Source organism: Rhipicephalus microplus, unplaced genomic scaffold (genome assembly GCF_043290135.1).
Source record: "Rhipicephalus microplus isolate Deutch F79 unplaced genomic scaffold, USDA_Rmic scaffold_49, whole genome shotgun sequence".
Classification (NCBI taxonomy): domain Eukaryota; kingdom Metazoa; phylum Arthropoda; class Arachnida; order Ixodida; family Ixodidae; genus Rhipicephalus; species Rhipicephalus microplus.
The window spans coordinates 1857539-1877618 of record NW_027464622.1 but is presented as its reverse complement, the minus strand read 5'-3'; the positions used below and the strand labels follow the sequence as shown (position 1 = coordinate 1877618).

The window sequence follows — 20080 nt, the reverse complement described above, 5'->3', positions numbered from 1 at the left end:
CCCTCTTGTTCACACTGCCACCACAGCAAAGCAGCTGCACTTACTGTGCCCTTGTGCTATTGCGGAAATAATTTGCACTTTGTACGCCTGAATGAGATAATATATCGATGTCAGGAGGTGGTGAGAAGAGAGGGAGACAGAACATATGACAGAATAAAGGATTGCACATGCAGCCTTTGCTGTGCTTATTCACATGCAGTGGCGCTGCCAGGGATGGCACATAGGCCCGCCGCCCCCCACCATTTTCTTTTTTCTACAGCATACAGAGCACAACATGACACTGGACCACATATGTACGAATACCATGCCACGTCACTAATGCTATGTAGTGAAACTGGGAATGTTGTTGCTTATAAATAAAGCAATCAAACCAAGCCAATCAAGTCCATGCAAGCATGAGAAGCACAGGCTGCCCCACTTGTTTTATAGGTGCCAGTCTCAGTATGAAACAAGGAGAATTTTCACTGAGGGACTCGTTTACATCAGCTAACATTATTAGAAATACATGCACAGAAACATCCAACGAAGTGGATGGGAGGCACCTTTGTCCTAGCTCAATAGAGCCTTTTCAAAACTGTAAAGCCAGCTTTTCTGCAATGCAATTAGCCATACTAATTGTGGCTAGTCACATTCAGCAAACGCTATGTTCAAGCGCAATTTACTTGCCCTATGATGTGGGGAAATTTAAGGGGCATAATTGATACAAACATGCATGATATACAAGCCATAGTATGTGCAACTAGGAAATGGTGCTGAAGAAGGAGGGGTTCCGCCATTATTTGGGCAAATATGTAGCACAAGGAAGCATAGCTGCGGATTATGAAAAAAGTCTGTTGGTAGAGAATCAGAAGGAAACCTTGAAGGTGGTCAGCTCATATTAAACTGGCCTAAAGAGTGACTTTTGTCCCCTTTAATTCACTTAAACTTGCATCTCTATGATTAAAGACAACGTCATCTATGCTTTCCCTGGCCTAACTGTTCAATTCATTTGCTTGTGTTTAACAAAACACACTTGGTTGTGATTAACAGACAAGCACCTATGGCAGCAACTCTATTGAACAATAAGAAACATGTGAAAGGTTCATCTTTATTTTTACACCTTATGTCACAAAGTAAGAGACAACATAAGTCAATAGATAGAAAGAGACGTGCACATTGTTGGAACCTTACAATCTTGAGCACTTTGAAAATTCATTCAGTAAGAAAAGGAGCGAAAAAAGCTTCTGAGGGAAAAAGAACTGCGCATTGTAGAAATCTGTACAGATCTGAAATTATTGTAAAGGAAAGAAAATCCATATACGTCGTGAGCCTACAACACCCATTGTAGAAAAAAAAATGCAACAATAGCGATCTCGGCGTTGTATGCAGGGGGTCGAATACTCGAATGCTCGGGCCTGCAAAATATCAGTCTTGCCTCCTAGTCCCTTCGATTCACAATTTGGCACACGCAGATGAGGATAGCCGTGGAGTGTGTTTTAACAAGCACACCAAAGGCATGAACAGTCGCCAGCGAGGCCGCTATCACGAATAAACTGAGTACCAACAGAAGGGGAAAAACAACTAACAAGATGGGACGTGGTTCCACACCCACTTGTTTCTGCGTCAATCGACGTCAATTCATTCATGGTAAAGTACGTCAGGTTGCAACGGGAGCATAGAAAAATACGAAATGTATAACCACTTCACAATCAAAGAAGCACAGAGGGCAGTGTCCAACATTTCTGTCAAGACACGCTCCTAACTTTACCTGTTAGCCAAGCTTGCAAACTGTGCCGAAGAACAGGCATAACAAAAATTCCCTTCAAGACTCGTGCATTCTCGAGCGTCATGCGTGGATCAATATAAGTACTAATTGCACAAGTGGTTCGTTTGCCACCATTGCGCACATGGCACCAAGCTAATCTGTTCGCTACAATTCGGCGAAGCGGGACATCACAACAAACAGAACCTGTCAATCAATTTCATCGAAAAACATTACCAAGTGGCTTCATTTCACATAGACTGCCAACAGTGCTGGAAAACATGTGTGGCAGGGAAGCCGGTGAACACAGAAACCTTAGAAACATACATGTTTTCCAACACAGTTTGCAGTCTAACTTTTAGTTACTTTATAACTGATTTGTTAGTAGTGTTAACACTGATTATGGGTACTACGTGTTCAGTTACATATCGCACAATGTCAATTCATATAAGATACGTTTATGCATAATAATACCAGTTTCGTCTGAAATTACAACACAGATAAAGACCATTGTCAATGTGGGCCTGTGTGCTAAAAGCGCTAGCTTTCAGGTAAACTGCAGCAATCTTTTCATATCCCTAACTGTACATTAAACAATAATGAGGTGAACCTAAAAAAAATTTTTCGCCTGCTTGCCACTGAGTATGCTTATGAACTTCATCTATTCTATCTCTCTTCTTTAACTAATTTTTGGCACCGTGGTCTGCCAGAATGTTGAAATATATACTCCTGCCTTCTCGACGTACAATTACACACAGTGTTGATTCCTGTTAACCAATAAAGCTATTTATTTGAAATGCAAAGCATATGGAACTTCGACTACATGCTCTTTGTTCCGATTCCAAATGCACTTATGTGGGTTAGCACCAATTTACTTCCGTTCACTTAATAAGAACTCTTGTCAAACTTTAAAACATGGGCAATGAATATTTCAAGCAATGCGCTTGTTGACATAATTTCCTCCACAATGTACTTGCCAAAATTTAGCTCATTAATCGTGGCTTTGTATTCAGTAGCGAAACTGACACCTATTCATACTCATTTTGTACTAACATAGCAAGCATATAATGAGCCAATTAATGTTCCCCATTGTATAAACAAATCACTAGCTACTTCTTCAACAACGATTATGGAGTGATAAATGCTTATTAATATTGAGCTGAGTTTTCTACAACTCACCGAAGAACAGTCCGCTAGCTTGACTCTCGGCTCACGTGCCATTCAGGAAAGGCGTGGGCAGTGTTATCTGAAACTGTAAACACGCGCAATTGTGGGCACAAATGTCGAACAATGCCAGATCACACTCAATGCAGAGATTGATTTTCACAGCCTGATAAAGCAATGCTTTGCAAGAACGAAATGTGGGCAAAGTTTACGGTCTAGGAGGTAGAGCTAAACTGGCACGAAATGATGGAGAGACGAGGTGAATCAGGTATGTTTTGCATCTTTGTTTAGTTATTCGTCACTTCAGCGCTACCACTCCCAAGACTGAACATTTAACTACCGATTTTCCAGCTCGTAAAGAGGTTACGACAGTGCCGTTTCAGTTACAGCGCTACCCTGACATCATAGACAACGTTCATGTGCCGACATTGATGCTAAAAGCACCCACATGCCTATAAAAATATATTGGTGAGAGAGCTGTAGAACTGCCAGTACGAAAAAAAACGTGCACGACTGGAATGAAATGAAAGGAATGAAATAATATAACAATGAATATAAACAGAAAGAATATAACAACGAAAAAGACAACAAATAAAAAATAACAATAAGGACAACAAGCAAGCAGGGTTGTGGAACCAGATTCCCTCCCATTATGATGTGACATTCCCCCCCCCCCTCAAAAAAAAATGCAACGCACAACTAACCGTGGCAACTACACACAATTAATTCCACCCCCACCCTCCGTTTTCCCAAGGCACGATGTGACAACGTCAAGGTCGTCGAGGCTAGTCGGGCACTCGATAAGAGCGCCATTATTTCTCTTCGTCGTTTCTTTATGTCTTCTTACTCCTCGTGTATAGAGTCTCGTCACGGAACGGAATGCACGCCGCGTTCTGTTGTCTGCGTAGCCACATCACGAACCGAGCCCTTGGCCAATCGCTCCTGATGCTGCAGCGCGTGAAGCTCTTCGGCCATCATCCTGGCAACACGACGAAGCACAGTTCCCTAAAATAAAGAAATATATAGGTATAGAGCAACATGCGGTAACACAAGCCGACATCAACCACCAGTTCACCAACACAAGCTGATATAAGCCGTTCAATCCAACATTAGCAAGTTTGTTATAAAAAAAAGATCGATTATAATAACTCACTTGCGATGGGTTTTTATGCCACAAACATGACGTTTATTTACTCTATTTACAACCTTTCAGAGAGCAGAGCATCTGTGTTCGATATCGAAAGGTCTCGGACTTTGGCGATTTAGTTCCCCCGCACAGACATCTCTAGCTCCGGCTATTTTAGCTGCGCCGCCTAGCCTAGAAACGGTCATTCTGGTTCAGCAAGGGGGAAGTCAGCGGTCCCAGTCACTCAGCCTTTTTTATGGGAATCGCGAAGCGTCGGTCAGAGACCCCGCGACGTTCAGGAATGGAAAGATCTTTTAACAAGGTTTTACCACGGTGTACATGAGGTCCATAAGAGCGTGACATACGCAAGAACGCCCTGTTCAGCACAAGGTACACACTAAAGAAGTACCAAGTGGGCACTCTGTGCAAAAGGTCTATGTCAACCACCTGGTGCTCTCCAACTCACATTCACACAACACGGAACACGGGCCGCCGACAGCAAGTTGCCACCACCAAAATGCAGCCACCTTAGCCAGGACTGGGCCCGCAACTTTCATGTCTGCAGCTGAGAACTGTAACCACTGCACCAATGCGGTGGAACACCAATGCCAGCGGTTTCACACATGACAGGACGGTTCGAAAATTTTCCACGCGCTCTCTTCCTACAGGGCCAGCTTGGCACAAGCGTGCCGGTGCAAAACAACCATGCACCAGACGACTATAGATGCGAAGTGCGAAAAAAAAGAAGAAAAATTACGAAAAAACTTTTTTTCATTTTATTTCGGCGCAGTTGAAAAGATTGGCCAAAATTTCCAAGGGCGAAAAGGCACAGAAATAAAGCTTAGGCATTGAAAGTGAAACCAAAACATCGCACATCATACCAAAACACCAAATGACAGTGGATCACTCATCAATCAATCAATCGATTCAATCAATCATCAATCAATAAATCAAGAGTCGTAACACTACAAATAACGAAACTAGAGAAACATATGACTGCTATATACACAATTTACCGTATTTACTCGATTCTACCGCGCCCTCAATTGTAACACACACCCAGTGTACACGATGAAAAAGGAAAAGTAAGACATCGATTGCAACGCGCACCCATTTTTCTCGTTGGCTTGCACAATCACACTACTCGAAAAAACTACTCCTTTCAGGAGCGTCTTCCATTTAAATATGAGGTACGGGGGAAGCTTGTGCCCCCATCTGACGTGTAACAGAGCATTGCTGTCACTGTACTTTTACTGTGGACCGATGTCAGCACGCGAACTTGCTTCGCCCCTTCTTCTCGATGGTTGTGGTGCCAGGCATGTCGAAGTAAAGAGGCGTCTGACCGGCATTCCCGATTTGCCCAAGCAGCTAGCCGTTGTTGTGCCACAAGCTTAGGATGAACCTCTTAAAACTGTGAAGCTTTTCATCGTACTCCTCCGGAAATTTTTCGCATATGCCCGTTCGCCTTTAAAGAAAAAAGCCTTTCCTCTTCATAAAGTTAGTTAGCCAGCACCTGCTCACTTTAAAGTTGCTCCACATTAGCCCTTTTTCCAAGGCTAACTGCATAGCCCGCACTTGGAGCAGTTCTGTCGCCACGGGTGGCTGTGCCGCTCGCTGCTCAAGCACATACTCGCCGAGCAGCTCTTCAATTTGCGGAAACCAACCCTGCTGTGGTCCACTGAAGCTTTTGCGTGAAGCTTTGCTGTCGACAATCTTCTGCTTTTGTTTCCGCCAGTTTCGAATGCACGTTTTTGGAACTCCGAACGACCGCGATGCGGCCCGATTTCTGTCCGTTTCTGCACACGCGATGACTTTTAAAAGCGGCATCGTGTGCACTCGAGTTTTTGGAGCCGGCATTTCCACGCCGTCGACGCTAATGCACTACAAGATGACGAACTCCTTAGCACACGTACGAAGTGCCGCACATAGGAAACACATAGGCAAAAATAGCCGACGCGCTATGCTGACGCACGTAGCAGGCGGCCATTTTGGAAATGCCGATGGTAATTGAATGACCGTATTCATTTTTTTTCGTACTCGATTCTAACGCGCATGCGATTTATGAACTCGCTTAACCGAAAAAAAAGGTGAGCGTTAGATTCGAGTAATTACGGCATCAATCTTGAGGACAGGATAGAAGGTAAGCTTTGATATATTTTTCGAAAGATCTCAGAGACAAAAATTTCTGAGCGATTTCTACACCATGTGAATGTTTATTGAGAAGACTGGGAATTAAATATGTAAGCGCTTGCGTTCAACACGCGGTTCGGACAAGTGGAATTCTATAATGGTCGTATCTTAATTCATAAGGCACATCATTACTAGATTGCAGATCGCTACTAGATCATCGACATCACATGAAGTCGGCTCCTCCAGCATCAGCTTAGCTTGAGTCTACAGTTGCGTAGCTTCATTGATCGGGTGTGATCTGATGTGGTCATGTTGCGAGGGGGGGGGGGAGATTCTGAATGTTTTGGTACCCGTTATTGTTCAGTTTTGACTTTCCCTCATACAAAGCTGCTATCTGTGGGGGAAGTCTGCTTAAAAAGCAGTGTGCAAGCAGCTTTTGCAATGCTTTCGACCACACAGAAAGAAGTATTTGAGGAGGAGAAACTCCCAGGACGTGCCAGCGGGTGAGGGCAACGCGACAGCATCACGGAGGGATGTGGTTTGCGGCAACGCTCAGCAGGTGACGCTTTTGACGTGTTGCCATCTTCTACACGCGCTTCTATGAACGCTACACATAAAAATCATAATAGCGCCTCATGCACAGCAAAACTTTCCCCATTTTTGTGTGTAACATGAATGACTAGATGCAACAGATATTTCAGCATCAGTTACTAATTGATACTCCTCGAATTACGAGCCGCAAAGCGATCAAAACGAGCTGCTAGTAATGGCTCAAGACTAGACAACGTCTGCAGCATGTTTCTTGCTCCTCGCTCGCATGTCGTGGGTGCGTATGCGCGGGTTACATCGGGAGAAAAAGTTCCCCACAAGCTGCCGCAAATCCCTTTGCAATATGCAGGCTTTCTGTTTCTTTAATGCTCTCCCTTCCTCTGTGGTGATCTCGGTGCCTTCACTGCGTTGTGCCAGCTGCGCCGACTGATTGCGCGCCCTTTTCACGTCGCGACAAGGGAGATCGCTTTGCAGAATTCGAGCAAGATTCATCTTCAGGATGAGGCGGAAACATGGTCGGTCAAAATGCAACAGCAATTACACATCCTGCAAGGAGAATGTAGTTAGTGACCCAATGACATTGGAAATGTGGGCTCGCACCATACCTAGGAAAGATCGCCAGCTGAAGCCTCGTGACTACGTTTGTGGAAAGCACTTCTCGGATGGCGACTCTGCCCATCCACTTTACATGACACTGCATGACATTCATAGTTCTTTTTTTCAAAGTAGCTTCATGCAGTGTTGTAGCTCTGAAGTCGAACAGCTGTGTGCAATGAAGAATGTGTGAATGCGATTTCTATCTAAAACATGCCTAGAACCGCAAACATTTGCATCTTTCTTAATTTCACAGTCATGGAGAACCTTAATTTTTCCTTCCCTACTAACGATGCTGACGTCAGCCTTCCTGGGAAACGAGCTTTTATGTTGTCGCGTTAAAATTTGGAGCCGGATAGAAACACCCAGTCGGACGTGAAGCACGAACGGCAAATCGGAGCACAGTGGCCTTGAATGAGAGTGTGATGAGAGCGGCGTGCAGATTTTACCTTCTTCGTTAGCGGAATTTCAGGACAAAGGGCTCATAAGTGCTGTGCCCGATTTCGTGACTTTTTGAGGGCGCTTGAGCGAGTGCAGTTTCGCCTGCTCGAAAATTCTTCCTCCGTGGCTTGGGCTAATTCAAGAAGCGTGAATGTACTTCACGGTCAAGGAGACCTGTGGCAGGAAACAGGTCTGTAAGCACTGGCACAGCAGCTGCGCTTTTCCAAGTGCATCTTGAGATGATGAAAGCTACAGATGAAGCCAGGGCTGCTAACTCTGAATAAGAGTTTGGACTTCATCTTTTTACTATCTTGATCCTTAGTCGAAGCCATGACCAAATTCTGGGTTTTTTGTTCTAACCGCCATAGCAATTTTAGGAAGCCGCACCCATTCAATGAGAGCTAAATGAGATCGCGGTGATGCTTCTGGCTGCCTTCAATCTGTTGAATGCCGCATTCGTTTGTGAAAAAAGGAAAAAAACATTTAATTTCGGTTATATACACTACAAAAGCCATTACTTTTGACACTTGGCAAAACTATTGCCATATACTAAAGACACTTATTTTTTATTTTTCTCAAGATTTCGAAAAAAAAACGTGAAAAGAAAAGGTTTTCTTCTAATTCCTCAAGATTGCCAGAAATTTTGCATATTTACACACAACACAGCACGCAGACGTGGATGTCATTAAAACACTTCCTATGCACATATATTATGTCTGTGCAAGGTAGATTGTGTTTTCACCTTGAAAAACGTGTGAAAATTAAAAAACTGTTCCACAGCTTGCACCGTGTCGGCATTGTGCCAACCAATTCTAGTACCCGCACCACACCACCGAACTGGAAACGCACAATTTCTGAGCATCCCGTGCCTCATCACGAAAGAGTACCTCGCGTAACGAAACTACAGTAATACCTCTTTAACTCAAACACATATCTCAAAAAATTTGCTAAGGAGAAATTTTCACCAGCACCGAACACGTTCCTGTACATCCCATGTACACTTTTCCCTTCATCTCAAAGTATTTTTGGGTCGGATAGGGGACAACTCGAAACCTTGACTGGGAGTGGAACGAAAATTCCGCCGCCGCAACATTTCACAAGGTTTGCGCAATGCTGCCATGCCTGATATCCGTTGATTTTTTTTCTTATTTAGCTGCGCCTGCGACTACATCAATGCTTTTCGTGAATGCAAAGTGATTTGATTGATTGATATGTGGGGTTTAAGGTCCCAAAATCACTATATGATAATGAGAGACGCCGTAGTGGAGGGCTCCGGAAATTTAGACCACCTGGGGTTCTTTAACGTGCACCCCAATCTGAGCACACGGAATGCAAAGTGCGCGAAGTCTCAGCCCTGCAACATATCAACTTTGTGAAGCAACCCTGAGGCACATCATGTGACACATGGGCTGAGCAGGGACGCCCTCTGGCCATGTTTCGCGTAGTTTGCCTTGTTCACTTTGTGCAGGGCACATAATTTTCCCCGATGTGTGACTTCTGTTCATCTGCACAAACCACGTGATAATTCTTTTTTGCTCACTGCAAGTGCAGTGCTTGTGATTTTCCCTGAGGTGTGATTTCCGTTTACCTGTGCGAACAGAACAGTACAGATTTTTCAACGACTGTGAGGAACGGCAGCTTAGCGTGAGTGCAGCAAGCACGGTGTCGAAGCAGTGCAAGTTTCTAATGCTAAAAAAAGAGGTTGCCCTCATTAAGAAAACGGAGAAAGGAGACCGAATGAAATTGAGCATCGAGCAGGAATTAGGAATTCCTTTGTCTATGCTTTCGACGATGCTGAAAAACAAGCAGAAGGTGCTGGATGAATTTCAGCAGAGACTGTGAGAAACTTTGTCAAGAGGTTATCAAGCTTAGAGGTAAGGGTGCCGCCAAAAATTATGCTGTTTGAGCAGAATGTGGCGGTGACTGGAGAAATGACGGACGCCAAAATCATTCTAACGGCCACATTGTAGAGGACGGTGGAGACGACGATGCAAACATCTTCAGAGACGAGAAATTAGCTGCGCTTGCTTTGAAATAACGTCGAGTGCAACGACAAAGAAGATAGACTGATGCGATGCGTCAAGCAGCTAGAGGACGCCTGTCTAGGCCCGAGTACGACCGGAAAGCAGAGGAGCATTAGGCAGTTTTTCTAGGCTAAATAAAATGGCAGCGCGGCGCAATCCAGCCGGTTAAAGCCTCTTGTACGCCTATTTTTTTCTCTTTTATACCTGCAGGAGAAAAAAGAGTACAAACTACCATTAAAGAGCCGGCAAGTAATAATGATTTTTTTGAAAAGTGCTTTTTCCCGGCAATGTGCAACTTTGCTTATCTCGAAAATCCATTTATCATAAAATGTTCCCCGGTTTTTACAACTTTGAGTTAACGAGGTATTACTGTAAAGTTGAAACCAGCTACAATAAGATTGATGGGGCGCGGACAAATTTTCATTGAAGCGAAATCCAAAAAAATATAGTTGACCTGAACTAGCAAAACAAAGAAAGTTTTATTCGCAAAATTCAAATAGTGTCGGCTGCTTTGTTTTCTTTCCCAGCAGCACTGTGACACAATGCTCGCACATGCATAGTGACGGCAAGTTGAAATGCACACTGAAACAATGGGTTCCGTGAACTAACCAAACAGTTGCCCGTTTAGCAGTTGTCCGCCGTCAAAAGGTATCTGACAACCCCGAGAAGCAGACGTGGTATTACGAAGTGGTAACTTGCACGTTATTCTATGATAGTCTTTTCATCCACTTGTCGTGGCAGGCTGATTTCGTTAATAACGCGGATGAACAGTCATTCTGACCAGTGACCACACTGGCGAAGTGTATGAAGAACAGAAAGGATTTGCATTTAAAAAGGCATCGTTTCGAGATTGCGCCCGGCAGTATGGGCAACCGAGCAACTGAACTTCAGCTTTGGATTGTCTGCGGCTAAGAATCAAGCCAGTGGTAAAAGCAGGGCAATCTCATTGCCATCTTTATGTAATGGTGCCCCCCCCCCCCCCGCTCTGTCAACGCAGCACTTGTTGATGGTGCCAGCACACGATTTAAATTTCTTACACCTACTTTCCGTGTTCAAACCATGCATAAAAATGTTCAAGATTGTGTTTAATGCCCCGCATTACATATATGGGCCTGAAATTGCATTGCCAAATTTCGTTTAAGCAAATGGCAAAAAAAAGTGTTCATTATGAAGATATTTATGCATTTACTCCCAAGGCGTGCTGAGGGAGAATAGTGAATTTTTCATTGTACCGAAAATTTCCCTGAAGCAGCAGTCATTGAAGCAGGCTTTGACTGCAACAGTAGTTGGTGCTTTCCAGCTATTGCAGGACTAGACAAAACAGCAACAGATTGACCACTGTTGAACAAAAATATCAGACCCATTTACGCAGTATCCTAAAGCAATGCACAGGCAATCATGAGGGCTACAGGCACTTGCACAAGCCAAACACAATTACTTCAACCCTGTCGCAAAGCAGGCAAAATGACTGGGAATCGAACCTGTGACCTTGAATTTGATAGCAAAGCGCAACAGACAATGGGTAGATTACTTTATGAATCCACTAGCGTGCCAAAAGTTGGACAAGTTTCAAGTTTGCACCAATATTTGCATTAAAGTGAGAATGTTGGTGCATCTGGTGTTGCAAATATCATGTGTTGCAAGTGATGGTGTTTCTGGTGCATCTTAAAGAAAACATTTTTACTGAAATGCACCAAAAATCGAACACAGTGAAGCACAAGCTGATGGGTTCGACATCAAGAGTGCAGTACTTAGGCTTATGTCGTTGGAAAAGAGAGCACTAGTTGCGAGAGAATTTCCAACTGAAAAAGAAAAAAAACACGACCGGCTATTTATAACCGAGCCCCATGAGTCTGCCAAATGCAAATGAATAGGGACACAGCGACAGCAAAGCCAACATTTAAAAACTAAACAGGACATGCTAAACTAGATGTGGGAGGTGTAGTATGCAAATAATAGTGAAAAAACAAAAACAAGAAAAGATGTAGTAGTACATGTGCCAACTTTCAATGCATTTTATTAATGAAAAAGGCCAGCCATTTCTCTACCCTTATAAGTTAAGCTTCCAAAATTCAGAAAATAGGAATTAGACCCATGGAGAGTAAGACTAGATATAACATTATCTACCCTGCAAATAATGGCCAAGAAACGATAACTCCTCGTCACTAAGGCGAAGTAATGAATGGCATGCTGATGCACCAATCTTCTGTCTTCCTGACAAAGAATGCTTCTGATGTTTCCGTACGACTATGCAACAAGTAAAAGGCACGGACAACAGAGAAGATTTCTCTGCTGTCTGTGCCCTTTTTCTTTTTGTTCAGCAGTCTTACCGAGTTTGTACCAACTTGCCCTAAATGCTGCTTTTATTCTGATGTTTTGTCTTTATTTGCTTCAGCCCTTTTTCTTTAATAAGAAATCTAATTTACTCAAAAAGAAGGGTGCACTGACCACTCCTCGTAATGACATGCCAGAGTGTTGTCACATGCACTCTTCACATTGTCAGCAAACACGTGTGTTGTTCTTCAAGAGGACAGCCCTGCCTGTCAAATGTAGATTTTGGTGCAGCCGAGTGCTATTTCGTAGACAAAATCACACTTGCAGTCAGCAACTGAACCATTGTAATTTGACTGGGACACAAGCTTTAAAGAGTTTACAATGGGCAGAAAAGTTATTATTATGTCCAGTTACCATATTTTTCAGGTTACATGAAAGCTTGTATACGCAAAGATTAGTGCACAGTGCTTTTTTTCTCTTTTGAGGCTAAAGCATTGGTTGGCATCCCATGGCATCCGTGTCAACACAACTGATGCAAAAAAAGAATCGCCACGCTATCAACATATGATGTCAACGTGATATAACCAGATAGCCAAATTTCAAAACATATCCTCGACGTCACATTATGTGAACGACACATGATGTCATCACATGATGTCACTTGGTCATAGACTGGCTTATCACGGAGGCAGTGCAAAACGTCCATCAATGATGCACCGCAACACGGTGATGCGTCTTTGCATACGATCATCGAACGCCTAGACTCGTCGACCACCAAACAGACTTATTGCTCGTTCGTCCTCCGAAATGGTACGCTCTAACCCCACAACTTTTACCCTGACAGACCAACCCTGCTACTTGCTGCTCCGAAACAGCTCCGCTCGGATGTTCTTCACACACTTCATGACCTTCCAACCGCCCGTCACCTTCGTGTATCGCGCACTTGCGACTAGATCCACCGACACTTCCGTCAGCCAGGCTTTCACGCTCCATATGTGGATACACTGCAGTGTGTGGTCAGTGCCACATAACGTCATCGACGCTCCCAGGGGGTCGCCTTCGATCCCTGGACATTTCAGCAGAACCGTTATTTCGCGTTGGCTTAGACCTATTTGGCCAGTTTCCCCTGTCTTCCTCTGGCAACAGGTGCATAGCTGTGGCTATCACTCTGGCTGACTATGCACGCGAAACCGTCTGCATTCATCTTCTGACCTCTCAATAGAACCACGGCACTCTGGGAATGACATGACTTGGGGGGAAAGCATTCTTACGGAAAACATAGGTACGCTAGGGGGTTGCTCAGTATTATGTAGCGTCGCTATGGCGGCAAAGCTATCAGCAAAGTAGTCTGCAGAGTGACATGTTTTAATAGTACTCGGTTGGTTGAGGGCGGCATTGTTGTTAACTCACCGCAGATGCCATGTGGAATGGCACGATCCCAGTGAATGCTCCTTGATGGCGAAGACGGCAAAGCTTCGCTGGACGTTGGCGGGAAGGATGGCGGACTGTGGTGGCTCCTTCTCCTGTGTAGGTTGATGCTGTTCGATATACTTGTGTGCGCGGACATGCAGTGGCCCGCCTCCTCCCTGTTACGACAAAAAAAAAAGGGCGCTGTAGTCATTTGAACAGTTTCACTTGTACAGTGAAGCCGCACGAGTCAAGTTCTAGGGTTTAGTGTACGTAAGCAATGGCATTACATTCGCTGCGTTACAGGGGCAGGGCCGGACTCCAGATTATTTTTGACTATCTGGGCTTTTTTCAAACCACATTTACACCAATGTGCGCAGGTTTCATTATTTTTTTAATCGCTTCACCTCCTAGGTAAATGTGTCACAGCCGAGAAATAAAACCACAGCTCCATGCCCAGCATTCGTCCTCGTCAACCTATAATATGAACACTACAGGGTGTCGCATCTACTCTCTCTTACTCGAAATGTAATATACTTCGCAACCGCTCCACTATATATGTGCCACCTAAAGCTGTCTTGTTCTCAATCTGCAATTTCAGTACAACTGCCTTGTAATCTAAAAAAGCTAATGTTGACACATGGGTGTGGGCAGCCAGCTCCTGCCAATTTGCATGGAACACAAGTACAGCAAAAAGAGGGTCAAGGAAGTACTAACGCCCCTCGTAGTCTAGTACTGGTGAGCACTACTGCCTCAATGGTCAATTGTACTCTATTAATATATCCAGCTCTTAGAACCCGCTAAGCTACTGCTTGCATCATTTGTTTAAACTAAATCAGATGAACACCAAGACCTGGATCTTGTACACATTACCTTTTTCTCGAGCCATTGGTCGATTGTCCTGCATACGTCACACATAAGAGACATTCATGCAAGCTTCAACCAATTACATGCAGCGACACCATTTGTTCCTTTTTTTCTTTTTTGGAGTGGGTACAAGATCTCGGCCCATGCTACTGCGAGTGAACAACACTTCCCAGGCCGCCTGCAAAATTAAATTTTTTTTCCATGACAAGCAGCTTTCAACTGCTGAGCGTGAGAGTTGACTGAAAAAGTATAAGTGGGGCTCACAGTACGAACATAAGTCCAAACTGCACAAGCCTTATTTTCTCGATTCACACAGCCAAGGGCACATTCCAAGAACCTTCCCTTTGTGACTCACTATCTGAAGGCTGGCATGGATGGAAGTTTGGACCTCAAGTGGGGTTTTAGTACCTATGCTTGAAAATTACAACTTAGCGATATGCATACTGACAACCAAACATGACTTTTCTTCTAGTTTTTTGCATAATACTCCATTCGTTTACTTTTTCTTTTATTTCTATGCTAGCAAAGCGCTCCACCCCTTTTTAATTAGCCATTCAGCCTCCACGGTCTACTTCATTCAATGGGGCCCTCCCTCTTAAAATGTTGCCAAACCCTGAAATAGCCAATCACCCAATAGCCAGCTGACAAATTCAACATATATGCCTTTCTAGTGTAGAGAATTAACCCTCACATGAAACATTAGCAGAAGACTCGCCAATATTAAAAACATTTGAAGCGATCTTGAAATTTCTACCTCAAAATAAACCCACTTTCAATGTCCTAAAAGGTGTACTTTACAACAGTGCAAATGCTATGGGAGAGATTCTGCCTTGTTGGCAAGATATGAAGAGATATCTAGGACAAAGTAACACAAGAACTAGAAGAGAGGGAATGACATGCACACCACGTCAGCGCTGCGAAATTCATACATACTCCTGCACTGATTAAAACTTTCCAGAGAGAGCAAGTAAAATACCCAGGTGACCAGCGCACCTTCAAGCATCCCACTGTTGTACCCTCCCTGGCACCAGTTTTCCCAAAGCAACCTTGGCACTGAAATATGCAAGTTGCAAAAGTTTTGTTTAAAATAACACCAGCAGCCTTGCCTACCACCAAGCACCATGAACACAGAGCCACTCAGCCAAATGCTCTTAGCACTGTAACGTTGTTAGTGATGCTAAAATAAGTGATGGTGTTGAGACTACGGACAAAAGCAGGAAAGGTGCGCAAAGGCAAATCCGACTCACAATTCCAGCTGGAAGTCTTCGTACGAGGGTCCCCCATGACGTGCGGGGACCTTGATCTGCAGCTGACGGCAAAAATCCTCGGGGCTCATCTGAATTACACCCTGGGGTCGCGCCCCCTGCCACACCAGGTCGCACCACACCTCCTCATGTCCTCCATTGCTTCCAACCATGAAGTCCAGCGACACCACGTCTCCGCAGCCGAGCACCTCACACAGGCGCTTCGTACACCCCACCCCATTGCTGTAAAAAACACCACTGAGGAAGTTCACCTTCAGAGAGCCCACTGAACACGCTTGGTCTTGGACCTCAATTGTGCCACCGAAGTCAGTGATGTCAGTGACAAGCCCTGTTGCGCCCCGAAAGATTACTATGGATGGCTCGACCGACTGGGGCACCGGGCTAAAGGAATCGTCCTTGTCAAAGTCGAACAAACTTTTCGTGTCCTTCGGCAGAGGCAACGAATCGGGGCTGACGGGTCGCAAGTACTTCTTCAGTCCATCCACTATCGTATTTGCAGAGGCGGCCAGTAGCCTCGATCCCGCTCCCAAAATGTCGTCGTCCATGTCGTCATCAGGCCAGTCGCTCCTGTATCAGGTCCCTAATGTCCGATTCGTCGTCTGAAAGGAATACCTAATTACCGCTCTCATCAGCAGAATCAAGTTCGTCACCTTTGGGCCCAAAATCACTGATCCATACCGTCATCGCCTGCCATTTGACCTTCACAGAAGGCTTCTGGCTAGGCTTGGCTTCAAAGTGCACGCGATCGTTGATGGCGAACACGTCCGATAGGCTCTTGATAGTGTCGCGCTGCGGCATCACAACATTGTTAAGGTGAAAAAAGGCGCGGTCACGGTAATTCGTACCAAACTTGATGAAACCAAACTCCGGTTTGACCATCTGTATGAGTCCATCTCGCTTGATGATAGTACCCGGAGCTATCTCACTGCCTTCCGTCTCGCTACCCGAATGGCACGGAGGAACATTTTGTATGCTGTGTATGGTCGTCACAACCCACTTGGCCCGTGCAGTCGTGTTCTTGTTGAGGTCGGCGTCAAAGCGAATCTTGTCCCCGACGGCCGACACCTCTGGCAGAGCGGGCACAGCCGTCCCGAGGTGCCTCTCGATTTCGGCTGCGTGAAAAAACGCGCACTCCTGCTCTTTTTCTAATTTGATAAAACCGAACTCATCTTTCAGAGTCTCTATGGCACCAGTTCGGTTCACGAGTGGTGCAAACACCGGAGTCTCCGACGCCGGCGAGGACGAATCGGACGGAGTAGCGGCATTCTCGCCCTTAATACGTGCCACCCTGCTGGCGCGAAATTTGGCCTCGCACTCATTGGGGCCCACCTCCGTGTCTAGAACGACACCGTCTCCGAGCTGAAGGCCAGATGAGAGGAGACTCGAATGCTGTCCGTTTTCAAACGAGCGCAGGCTAAAGTAAACGCTCGTGCTAATTGGGTGCTGCACCGAAATGAAGCCGTATGTCTTGAACAGACGATAAACTTTTCCCTTGGCACCTGTCAGGGTGGTAGTTTCGTCATCACTGCCACCCGCAGACGACGATGCTCCCGTCGTCTTGCTGGAACTCTTCGACGTGGTCACGTGAACCTGATCATGGTTGCGAATAACAAAGATGCCTGGAAACTGCTCGAGCACCCGGCGGATGGAGTCGACGTTGCCGCCATACTTCATGCGGATTTCAGCAGGAAGCTGGGACAGGTGGCCAGTCAACTTCTGGATGGTGATGCCCGGGTGAGATTCGACTCGCTTGCGGAGGAACTCCTTGAGCGCCTCGCGCGACTTGCCACTTCCATTTATCATGGTCCACAAGGGTGTATGAAGCACACTCTAATGTGCTGTAAAGGAAGACGACACAGTGTCAAACAATGCAAAAGAGTGTTTCTCGGTCAACTCGTCATTCACATCATGAAACAACGCAAAAATGCTTCTCTCTGCCAGATGAAAAATTCGTGAACATGTGTTGTCGCTGGAACCGACATTTTTATGAGTGTATTTTCCGTCAAAGCAGCCCTGAACTTTCAAGTTGCAGCCTAGAAAAAAAGCTCGCTTGTCGAAACAATGGCTCCAGTGACAACTCGTGTTGATGAATTTTTCGTCTTTTCAGCTTCCACCTTTTTCCTGAACGTATGCCTTTTGATTTCCACTAAGTTATCACGTCATCAAACAATGCAAAAAATAAAGAAAAACATAAGTCAACAGCTGAACCCCACCTGAACAAGAAATCAAAATAAAGAAACGTCCCTTATTTTAAAATTAGCAGACGAAAGAATGCGCGACGCCAACAACACTGCTACAAGACAGCTTTAATACTACTCATTCAGAAGTTTCACATGCAAACATACTAAAACAAGGGCAAAAACGCAGCCACAGGAGTCATGTATATGTGATGCAGACGCGTCTCGTGTTAAACTACTGAAAGCGAGTCTATCTCTCACGAAGAAAAATAGCGCTGCTTGAAAACGCGGCGAAGTACACACGACGATGGGCCCTGCTGAGGCTGCTGTAGTTAGCTTGAAAGTACTCTGACCAATTTAACTAGCGCGACTTTCACACTCAGTACTACTTGACGGTGCGGCCAGTTGTTTCAGTCGAGCAGTCGCCGCGATGGCCCAAGCGTGGCTAAAAATCACGTGCGCCCACACGTGGCAACCGGTGCCAGATTTTCAAAGGCACAGACGCATTCGGCGGAGATCAATTCGTTATGCAAATCGAACAAATGCGGGCGTCGGTCACACAGCGGTGCCATATGTTCCGGGAGAAGGGTCGTTTTGTTCGAGCACATTTCGCATTGCAGTGCAATATACGCACTGTTTCTCTCGTTTACGCTTTCTAGTGCATCCGTAAGAAAGTTACTAGCGACAAGCGTAGTAGTTACGGCTAGTATGAAGCATGCGCCACCCTTGTTTAGCGGAGAACCGACTTACCTAAGTTACAACGCCGGGCCGGGTGACTAAAAACACCGGCACATAATTTTCCAAGTTGGAAGTTCGGATACGCGAATTAAACTTGACCGTGCGGGACACATGCTAGATGTGCAGCCTAAAAAAAAAAGAGAAGAATAACGTCATTGAGCGAAGATAAAAACAAAACACGGCGTTCGCTAGGATACGTAAGGTCGAAACACCACTGCTTGCGATCGGTGCCGCGGTAGAATTGATCGGTGCGAAGCGCTTCTCGCGGGTTGAACGATGTGCCACAAACCGTAGCGAACATAAGGCTCGCTTCGCAAAGAGAAAAAAGATAAAGGACAAATGACGCCAGCGGTTTGAATTTGCGCGGCTCGCTCAAGCACGTAGGCCTGAAATGAACGCAACAAGTGGCCGCTCGTTTGTGGTCACTACCGCGGTAGATCCTTCGGTCCGTGGTCGACACAAACGGCACCCCGTCGAAAAAGTTGAAGGCTAGTGTAGATCGGCACAGCACCCATAGCCCGCGGGACGCGCTTCGATAACGTTTGATAAGGCGCTACGCATGATTCGATTCGAAGAAGTGCGTGCTTACCTGCGCGATGGGTGCCAACCGTCATGGGCTTGGACCACCGCATGTGTTAGCGCTGCGTTGGCCGAGAGCAGCAACGCGTCGCTTCCATTGCAGGTGGTGGTGGCGCCATCTACCAGGTGAGACATAAAGTGCCCACTACCCCTTTCTAGAACACTTTAACCATGACCTACTACACTCCTGACCTGTTCAGATAGCGGGGTTCCTATGGGAGCGCGTGTCCCCGCTCTCGTTCAATCGCTCGCCGTAGGTGGCGCTACCTATAACCTGTTCGTCTGCTTCTTTACGGTTGTTTTGTAGGCGCTGGTATAAGAATGCCTGCTTTCTGTGGTGAACTGTCGGCATATATGTGACTATTTCTTCCCATACATTGCTGGTCAAGTAAGCTGTTCAGTGCGCTTAAGAATTTATAGCACACTGGTTGACAAACGTGGAAACCCGTGGATTTACATGATTTTGGACAGCCTATGCGTTGTCGCGTGCATTTTATTGCAAAAAAAATTCTGAATGTCTTTTAGTATTATTATTTCTGGATATTTCTAAATTGTGGATCATAAATTCGCACTACGAGTGCTTTGTTGGTTAAAATTTGACTACAAAGAGTGAAGGTGACGTCAGCGAACAGGTGCTGCCTAGCGCCACGCCGCTCGTAGGTGACGGCCCTAGCGGCAGAAGGTATGAACTAGAACGTGGGCGCTGGAAGAGGTGCTCTCTGGGCAGGTCAGGAGTGTAGTAGGTCATGACTTTAACTACAGAACCCATCATTTCCATGATCGCTGAACGATCGCAGCGCCAGAATGCCCTCAGGTTAACTTTGAGAAACTCTATGCTACCAGCTAAGCGTTTTACATCTGCAACCTATAGGGGCGCGTCAGTCGAGAGTTGTTCGAGACCTGCAACTGTACACTGCTATTTCGGAGGCTATGCAAAGTATTGCGTTGTTGCACCGTCCGCCACAAGTGACGCTAGCGATCGAGAACATTCTAAAATAAAGGAG

At 45.5% G+C, this 20080-nt stretch overlaps 2 protein-coding genes across 6 annotated transcripts; both read right to left on the bottom strand.

Moving 5' to 3' along the window:
* Nucleotides 1–1066: 1066 nt before the first annotated feature.
* Nucleotides 1067–16127, bottom strand: LOC119161957 (uncharacterized). 4 transcript variants are annotated; one of them, XM_075884847.1, is made up of 3 exons: nucleotides 15565–16127; nucleotides 13454–13629; nucleotides 1067–3910 (listed from the first exon to the last, which is right to left on the bottom strand). In XM_075884847.1, the coding sequence occupies exons 1-3, from the start codon at nucleotides 16125–16127 to the stop codon at nucleotides 3819–3821; spliced, it is 831 nt and encodes a 276-aa protein (XP_075740962.1). In that variant the 3' UTR covers nucleotides 1067–3818. The 4 variants fall into 4 exon arrangements, with proteins under 4 accessions (XP_075740962.1, XP_075740963.1, XP_075740960.1 ...); XM_075884848.1 differs by having other exon boundaries at nucleotides 1067–2993; XM_075884845.1 differs by having other exon boundaries at nucleotides 13454–13625.
* A 67-nt stretch (nucleotides 16128–16194) lies between these two features.
* Nucleotides 16195–19215, bottom strand: LOC142788249 (uncharacterized). Of its 2 annotated transcripts, XM_075884844.1 has the most exons (3): nucleotides 19087–19215; nucleotides 18510–18624; nucleotides 16195–17420 (listed from the first exon to the last, which is right to left on the bottom strand). In XM_075884844.1, exon 3 carries the CDS (start codon nucleotides 17383–17385, stop codon nucleotides 16195–16197), a length of 1191 nt encoding a protein of 396 aa, XP_075740959.1. In that variant the 5' UTR covers nucleotides 17386–17420; nucleotides 18510–18624; nucleotides 19087–19215. The 2 variants fall into 2 exon arrangements, with proteins under 2 accessions (XP_075740959.1, XP_075740957.1); XM_075884842.1 differs by lacking the exon at nucleotides 18510–18624 and having other exon boundaries at nucleotides 19087–19193.
* Between the last annotated feature and the right edge of the window lie 865 nt (nucleotides 19216–20080).

Excerpts from the sequence above, each read along its gene's own strand:
- LOC142788249 (XM_075884844.1), bottom strand. The coding sequence starts at position 17,385 with ATGATAAATGGAAGTGGCAAGTCGCGCGAGGCGCTCAAGGAGTTCCTC.
- LOC119161957 (XM_075884845.1), bottom strand. The coding sequence starts at position 16,127 with ATGGACGACGACATTTTGGGAGCGGGATCGAGGCTACTGGCCGCCTCT. Across the intron at positions 13,626-15,564 it reads GAAGACTTCCAGCTGGAATT|GAGGCGGGCCACTGCATGTC; the intron begins GTGAGTCGGATT and ends CGTAACAGGGAG. Across the intron at positions 3,911-13,453 it reads CATTCCACATGGCATCTGCG|GGAACTGTGCTTCGTCGTGT; the intron begins GTGAGTTAACAA and ends TCTTTATTTTAG.